At 40.7% G+C, this 8,784-nt stretch overlaps 1 protein-coding gene across 5 annotated transcripts; it reads right to left on the bottom strand.

Annotated features, from left to right (window-relative positions):
- Positions 1-333: 333 nt before the first annotated feature.
- On the bottom strand, positions 334-4,324 carry LOC126799584 (pentatricopeptide repeat-containing protein At1g52620). Of its 5 annotated transcripts, none has more exons than XM_050526818.1 (3): positions 1,639-4,324; positions 1,390-1,450; positions 334-997 (listed from the first exon to the last, which is right to left on the bottom strand). In XM_050526818.1, the coding sequence occupies exon 1, from the start codon at positions 4,279-4,281 to the stop codon at positions 1,837-1,839; it is 2,445 nt and encodes an 814-aa protein (XP_050382775.1). In that variant the 5' UTR covers positions 4,282-4,324; the 3' UTR covers positions 334-997; positions 1,390-1,450; positions 1,639-1,836. The 5 variants fall into 5 exon arrangements, with proteins under 5 accessions (XP_050382775.1, XP_050382773.1, XP_050382774.1 ...); XM_050526816.1 differs by having other exon boundaries at positions 334-994; XM_050526817.1 differs by having other exon boundaries at positions 334-933.
- Positions 4,325-8,784: the final 4,460 nt, after the last annotated feature.

The following is an 8,784-nucleotide window of genomic DNA, read 5'->3' as shown; positions in this document are numbered from 1 at the left end:
TTATATTTTGAAATAGTGTGTGGAAAAATATAATGTACTTACGACCACAGGGGAGATAAATCAGATAATGCTATTAATAAGTAGCTGAAGGTTAAATTTTAAAGGGCAGGAAGATATACTGGATAGTTGCCAGTCTTGCCACAGTCGCTCGTCTTACACTATCCCAAGACATGGTTACGTATAAGAGACTAAAGGCACCCAAGAATTCAGAAAAGTCTAGATTCAGTGTCCATCTTCTGTTTAACGGTATAACACATACTGTACTCATTCTGAAATCATTTGACAAAGTTTTATTACTAAGAACAAGCAACAGTATACAGTCCGGAACTTGTATCAGATAGAACTGCAAAGTTCCAATCTACAGCTTTAAGTTTTACTGGCTTTAAAACCGTGAATATCCCAGTATCTAGAATGCGAACCATCTAGTCGTTCTGGATGTTTGTAGTTTTGTGAATCTCTTCATAAGTCATTATTTTGACCATGTTTGCCATAGCTTTACTAAGATAGTTTGTTGCCAAGTGAGATCAAAACAGTTGTTTCTGGTCCACCTTCATGTACCCAGTGTCACCCAACTCGTAGGATTTACCCTCCTTGTACTCCACATGCTTCCTGCAGTACTTAAGAACCTTACCTACGATGTTGACTTTCATGATCGACAAAGGTATATTCCATTAGCACCTCCACCGAGTGCTTATTGTCTGCAATTCCAGGACAGCTAGCTGTCTCCTTGATCCGAACTTGTCTAGCTCAGTCACAGCTCTGTATGGCTATCATTTTCATCTCAACAAACATCTTTTTTTTTATGTGGTTTCAAGCTTTAGGTACTTCTGCAACTTTGAGATTTGAAGATCTTATCATGCCTCTGCCTTCATATCTCATAGAAATAGGGATTCACGTCTAAAGGCATTTGTATCCGGCCATTTACTGAATCTACTGCACCAGAAGGAGAATATAATCAGGTCTAAAGGGATTTGTATCCGGCCATTTACTGAATCTACTGCACCAGAAGGAGAACATAATCAGGCATTTAATTCAACATGAAATTGTAATGGTATCAAATTGAAGTAACTAGAAATGCAATCAAATGTAATGCATACTTCATTTTCGAGCTCTAAGAATTATGAGCATTTAGCAAACCATAGGGTTGACTAGTTGTTTGTTGGGGATATGGTACAGATCTGATTTTGGTTGTTTGACCTCTAAGTAACTGATTATAATATCATCTGTATTGTTCATGATCAAATCTATAAAATTCTCTTCTGTTTTAAAGCATTTTAGCAGAAATGAAGGTTTTTACCAACTACCGATGAATTTTCCAACTTAACAAAATGCAATTATTTGTGCAAGAACCATAGCAATTATGCTTATGAAACTGATCAAAAGCTGAACCTGTTGAAGTGGTTGAACTGCTCGATGTATTTCCGCAATCACGGCCACACTTCTTCATCACCTGGCAACCAACAAAAGAGGAGGATCATGTCAGCACTACACAGCTACAACCTCACAAGTAGAACCACATTAACTAAATAATAATAATAATATTAATAAGAAAAAAAGCACCCTGTTAGTCAATGATTTTTCCTAATTATCAATTCATTAAGAATTCTACCTACTAATTTCTTAAAAAAGGACTCGCACCAGTCTACCAGATGCAACAAGCAGAACAAAGACCACAGTCACTGTCTGAGAGCCGATGATGGATTTATCAAGTAAGAAAAAAAGAGATCCTGATTGTATCAACCGCCATTATATCATGAATGTGGCAAATCAGCTTCTGAAATAGCAACGTACTACCTCAACTGACAGCCACTTGTAAAGAAAGATGATTGTCTTCCTCTATCTTTCTATGTCTTCCACTTTTTGAGCTTCCGCCTTATCATCTTCAACCAGTGACTGCAAAACAAGTGTAGCTTGAGATATTTTTCCTCCATGAAACTGAGAATCTATTATGTGGGAGTATTTGACAGCAGTTTGGAGTTCTTTTTCCTTCAAATTAAAAGGGATGATGTTCTTCCAGTCCTTTGATCTTCCTCCCAAAAAAAGACCTTGTAGCACAGCCGCAAAAGAAACAGAGTCTAGGTCAATACCTTTGTTAATAAACTTATCGTTCAACAGTAATGCAGTTTCGACCATTCCATATTGACAAAGGCAAATGAGAATGGAATTATAAACAGCAGACTTCAGAGTCCATCCATCGGATATCATCCTTTTGTAGAAATCAAGAAAAATAGATTTCTCCCTTTCTTGAAAAACAGTCGCTTCCTTTGAAATTGCATCATTTGTGAACCCATTTAGCAAATAGTGGATAGTGACACCATTGGGTCTGCACTTTTTCTTCAGCATTTGTTCGAAGAAGGAGGCTGCTTTTGCAAGTTTACCTTCCTGGCAAAACCTTCGAATAAGTATGCTGTATGTGACTACATTTGGCTCTACACCACGAGATTGCATCTCTATGAAAGTTTTTACAGCTTCATTAGAATCTCCTATGCAGCAAAACCCATTGATCAAGGAGGTGTACGTTATGACATTTGGCCTGCATTTCTGTTTTACCATCTCTTTGAAAAAACTTAGTGCGGTGTCCAAGTTATGCAGCTTGACATACCCATCAATAATTGTGGAGTAAGTAAACCCATCAGGACAATGATTCCTTTTCCTCATCTTTTCAAGACATAACAGTGCATCATTCATCATTCCAAATTTGCAGAAACCCTTAATCATTGCATTGTACCCCACAACACCAGGATCTAGACCCTTATCAACTGTTAAATCGAAAATACTTTTAGCCTCCTCAAGGTTCCCACTTCTGATTAACCCATCTACCAAAGTAGCGTAAACAAATGCATCAGGTAGTATATTTTGGTCAAGCATCTCACCAAGCAATAGTCTGGCAGCAGGAACCCTCCCTTTCTTACAAAGGCCACTCATCAACACATTGTAAATGCAAGCATCAGGGAGTATTCCATTTTCTATCATTCTGTCCCTGACTGTCAATGCGGAATGAACATCCCCAGAAGCAACATGTCCATGAATCAAGGCTCCAAAAGAAACCAAATCAGGTTTCTGACCTCTTTTTGTCATCTCAACAAGCAAATCCAGGGCCCTGCAGTGTTCCCCTTGTCTGCAATAGACTTGAAAAAGAGGAGTATAACTAAACTCATTCAGAACCAGTCCCCTCTTCATTGCCTCCTCTAGAAACTGCTCAGCTTCCTCAACTTTCCCTTTCTTACATGAACTATTAATCAAAATATTATAAGTCCTAATATCCGGCTCGCAACCATTCTCAATCATCCTCGCGACAGCATCCACCACAGTAACAGAGCTAACATGCTTACACCTAGCCTCAACTATAGCATTCCACACTCCCACATTGACCCTCAAACCTCTCTCCTTCATTTCCACCAAAAGCCTATCAACCGCAACAAAGTTCCCTCTTTTACCATACCCATTAATCAAAGCCCCATAAGTCTGCAATGTCGGCAGAAACCCCTTCAACTTCAACTCCCTAAAAACCCCCTCAGCACTCCCAACCTCACCCTTCTTACAATACCCATCAATAAGAGTATTGTAATACACCACATTCGGCACGCAACTCTCTCCCCACCTCTCCTCAATCAACCTCCTCCCTTCTTCAACCTTCCCCTCCTTACACATCCCCCTCACCATTATACAAGTACTGTAATTATCCACACAAACACCCTCACCATCTCTCTCAAGCATTTCATCATACACCTTCCGCGCAACATCAACTCTCCGATTCTCCACAAGACTCTTAAGCAAGGCATTGCAGGCATAAACACTCGGCACCAAACCACACGAGTCGACCCCAAATCTATAAACCTCAGCAGCCTTGTCCACCAACCCGGACCCCACAAAAGCCATGACCACAAAGCTCAAAGCATCCCTACTGGGCTTTACTCCATCCAGCTTCATCGTCTGCATCAGTAACTCAATCTCGGAGACGAGTCCGGACCTGGCCAGAAGCTTGAGGAGAGAAGAATATGCTAGCGGAGTTGGGGAGGAGGAGTAGGGTCGCCGGAAAGCCCAGTCGAAGAACTTGAGACCCAGCTCGGCGGTTGGGATTTTGTCTAAGACGAAATGTGCGACTTCGGAGAGAGGCGTTTGGGTTGAGGAGGAGAAGTTTTGGAGGGACTGCTCCCATTTTGGGTGGGTTGTGAGGATGTTGATGGTTTCGTGGACTAGAATCTTGAGGTGTGGAGGACAAGAGGAGGTGGGTTTGCGAGTGTTGAGGGGTTTAATGAGAGAGAGGAGGGTTTTAGACATTGAAGGATTGAGAATTCTGAATGGGTTTGAGGGTTTACGAGAGGGTTTAGGGGTTTAGAGTTTGTTGGGTTCAGGCATTTGTTCCTGAAAGACACAAGTCCTTTGGTCGTTTTGAGTCTAAACGACTTCACTGTTTCAGACACCTCTCTTGGTCTCTGAAATGAGTGCGGTTTTGTTTCGTGACTTTAACTGCAGGAACAAGATGAAGCATTCTCTGAAGCAACAGAAATGTGTCTTCAATTCCAGTTTCGCAATAGTTATATGAGTTGATGATTTTGGAGACGAAAAGCATTGCATTTGGACTTCTTGTAAACGGTAGGCGTGAGGGAGAATTTCCTTCTGCCAAACGAAAGTGGAAATGGGGTGCAGCCATTGTACATTTTGGAATGCATACAAAGTAAATGCTATAACTGTCATACACAATCAGCTACAGAGTTTCTGAGAGCCAATGCCAGCATAATAAGAAAAGAAGACGAGCTGCCAGTGTCCATCTATTCTGGTAGATGCTGGTTTGAGTTTTGAGCCATCTGAAACTCTGCCGCAATGACTGAATTTCGTCCGATGCTGAGTACAGAGCGAATATGTGTTTTTTAAATGTGGAGCATATAGGCATGCATGAAACAACTTGGGAGAAAACGGCTGGTCCGGGTCGTGATGCAAAGGCAAGTCAGCTTCTTCAGACTTTCGACTTTTGATTTCAATCGACTGCACCATGTCAAGCGCAAGAACCGACTCCTTTGCTTGCTATAGTACCTTGCCCCATAACAAGCCAACATGATGATCCAATACATAGTCTACTCAACCAAAAGTACCAAAAACAAGGAACAAAAAAAAGAAGCTCGTCTACAGATCAATTTACTTTATCTACAGATGCAACCAACTCAGCACAAATAATAGACTTAATGAAATTTCTCCTGAATCTTTTCTCTTGTCAGTTCACGACATCCAGAAAAACAGACACACAATCTAGTCAAACATTTTACAAATCATCAAGAAAGTTCTTGCTGTTTGCAACTAATAAATTTATTTTCCCTATGTGAAGAACATGTTGTCTGGATTTCTCTGATAAAAAAAGATGAATAAAACTGATTATGAAGAGAAACACATTACAGTATGAGCAATCACACTTAACAATGTTTGTTTCCTTGTAGGTACGTAATAACACAAATGCACGATTACTTTATCTTGTATCAATCTCTTTCCCACCACAAGAGTTGGTTGTCATGCATCATGCACATTGTCAAACTGTTCCTTGAGAGTTGAGATTATCCCAAAGAACTTTTGGATTTGTGAGCTTTAAGCACTGTTATTAAGCACCTTGTCCATATGGCGCTTGACAAACATCACGGCATGAGCTTTCGTCTCTTCAGACGCTCCCTCCAACTTATCTTTTGGAGGTTTGATGACAATACTAAACTTCTTTCCGACGAACGTGATTTCCACATCAGAGACATATCGATGATACTCAGTACCATGAGAATCTAAGATGTCAAATTCTATTCGTGTATTTTCATATGTAAAATTTTGTTTGTATATTTTCAAATGTCAAACTATGTTCATGTATTTTTAGGCATCTACAAGAAAAATATTGAAGATGTTAGTTTCGAATTAATGAAACAAGTTTGATTAAATAAAATTATTTCAAAACAATTGTACGGGTCTAATGGATGCGAATTTGCGGCTATAACTGCCACGCTCGAAATTTTCTTATATTGTTTTTCCCTTCTTCTTTTTTCATATGTCACAATGGGTACATATGGTAACAACGACACTCTCAGCCGCTCCTAAAACTCGGTAACAGGGAAATCATATCCTTGTGTGCCACCCGAGAAGTGGAAGAATCAGGTTGAAAAGAAAAGGGAGTTTGAAAGTTCTCAATGCCAGACAAAAATTCCATCAAAGTAAATTTCATTGAAAACATGAAGTTTAATATTATAAATTTACCTTGGAATTGCAAGTCTTGAATCTTCTTCTTCTTCTTTTTCTTTGCTCTGCAACCGTGAAGCTTGATCTTCTTCTTCTCTTGGTGTGGCAGCAAAGGAGGATAGGACCACCAAGGGGTGGCGGTTGGAGAAGGCAAGGACAAAGGCTGGAGGGCGGCGGTGCTAGGAAAAAAAACTAGGGTTTTAGTTTTTTTTTTGGATTCTAGGCCTAAAAATTTAGGGTTTGAGCTACATGTTTGAAAATGTGAAATAATAGAATGAGTTCGAGAGAATAAATGTAATTTTATTAATAGATATGTGACTTTATATATTGACATTACATCAAAGATCTCGTTGCATTAAGGATAAGATATTATTCCTTAACTAGCTAGACTATATTAATTAGGACAAAATGCACTAGGAAATCATGAAGATAATCATCCAACAACAAAGTGTGAATTATATGATAAAAAAAGAGTAGCCATACACAAAGTAGGAGGTCTATCATTCGAACCCAGTTTGTGAAAAACTCTCCTTTACCTTTAGGGTTTCTTATAAAAAAAGTCACATTCCATACATGAAATTAGAAAAAAGTCAGGTAAGATTTCAAAATTGGAAAAAAGTCATATTCTTAAATCTCTTATAGCGTCCACTAAAGTTTGAAGTATTTACAAAAATGTCATTATAGCTATCTCTCAGCCTGAAACAACTGAGGAGGTGCAGGGTTCAGCGGCACAGGGTGAAGATACGAGTTAGTCGGTGGCCGGTTTGAGGCTCAGTGGAGTCGTGGTTTGTAGATGCAGTGGAGGTGCGGGGTAGAGGTGTGGGAGGGAGGCGCAAGAGATGGAGTCGTGGTTTGACGGTAGAGGCGTGGAGTGGAGACGTGCGTGAGTTGTGGTTTGACAATGGAGGTGCGGGGTGGAGGTGCGAGGTTGAGACTCGAGATTGAGTCGTGTTTTGACAATGTAGGCGCAAGTTCACTGCGGAAGATGCACATATGCTGATGTTGAACGAATTTAACGATGCTGCTATCATAGTAGTTATCACATTGTGTGTCACATTAGCTATCACACTACCTGTCACAGCAGAAAGTTAGTGTGACAGCGGTTGTGACAGCATGTGTGACAGTGGGTGTGACAGCGGTTGTGACAGCGGTTACGACAACGGTTGTGACAGTATGTGTGACAGTTAGTGTGATAGTGGTTGTGACACCGGTTGTGACAGGTAATGTGACAGTGGGTGTGACATGTAGTGTGACAGGAGGTGTGACATATAGTGTGACATAGGTTGTGATAGTGGGTGTGACAGTGTATGTGATAGTGGTTGTGACAAGAAGTGTAACATGCTGAGAATAAATGTGGAAATATGCGAAATTTTGTTAAAATTCAAATGAGATTTGTATAAGTATGCTCAGAATGAAGGGAATATCTAGAATTAGGGAACCTTGAGCTTCGGTTTCGTCGGAATTGCTTAGAGCACCGCCATCACGTTATCACACACTTTGCCCTAAAACCCTGAACTTTTAGAGCCACATAATTTTTTTTCTCCTTTCTCCTCCGCCGACCGTCGTTGATTCCGGCCTCCGGCATCTCCTCGCCGGCGCACCTCCTGCTCGCTGCCGCATCGCAGCCCCGCAGGGTCCCCTCCGCATTCGCTCCGCAAAAACATCTTTTTTCCCCGCAAGTCCCCGCATCAAAGTAGTCAAAATTGCTCATCCCGCATATTCACGCAGGAAACGTGAAACTCACAAGCAAAGACTTCGCTCAAGAGAAGTTACTCCCATATACTACAAACCTTCAAAGGTAAATTTTTCATAAACGTTCCCGCTTTTGAACGTATAGATATATTATATCGGGCGCTATTAGCCTTTTTCTTGTCTTAATTCCGGCCTTTCTTATAACGACGATGAGACTATAGAGGGATGGGTTTCCCCTCTTGGTCGATGTTTTCTGTGTGACGGTCCTGGGGGAGTCACGATTGTTTTGAAAGGAAAGTTAATCAATTTTTGTGTGGTCGCTTGAGTGCACCGCTATTTTGGGTGCAATCATGAGTATCGCCATTTGCATCGATTTTTCTTGTGATCATATACATCACCCCTTCTAATTCCTATTATACTTGAATCTAATCGATTATGTATTCGTTTTTGTAGATGTCATCGCCATCTCGACCGGAATTTGCCCTTCTTGATCTAGAAGGAAAGGAATACCACCGTTGGGTTTCCTACATGGAGCTCGCTTTCAAGAGCCGAGGGATCGAAGGCATGTTTGCCGACCCTCATGCTGATTTCCCACCCATGGCTAAGACTCAGACTCTCATCTTCATGAGACGTCACATCCATGCAATTCTCAAGAGGCAATACTTGAACGTGAAAGATCCTAAAGAATTATGGACAAACTACGCTTGCGGTACAACAACGTTCATGATAAGCTTCTTCCTGAATTGACCGTTATATGGGATAACATCCGTCTATTGGATTATAAGAGAGTGGATGATTTCAATCAGGATATGCTATGCTTGCAATCTGATCTTGGCACTGTTGGTGTCATCAAGACTGACCTAGATCTTCTCAATAAGACATTGG

This window comes from Argentina anserina, chromosome 6, assembly GCF_933775445.1.
Source record: "Argentina anserina chromosome 6, drPotAnse1.1, whole genome shotgun sequence".
NCBI lineage: Eukaryota > Viridiplantae > Streptophyta > Magnoliopsida > Rosales > Rosaceae > Argentina > Argentina anserina.
The sequence above is the reverse complement of the archived record's forward strand: the minus strand, read 5'-3'. Positions and strand labels throughout refer to the sequence as shown.

Coding starts and splice junctions, on each gene's coding strand:
- LOC126799584 (XM_050526818.1), bottom strand. CDS start 4,281: ATGTCTAAAACCCTCCTCTCTCTCATTAAACCCCTCAACACTCGCAAA.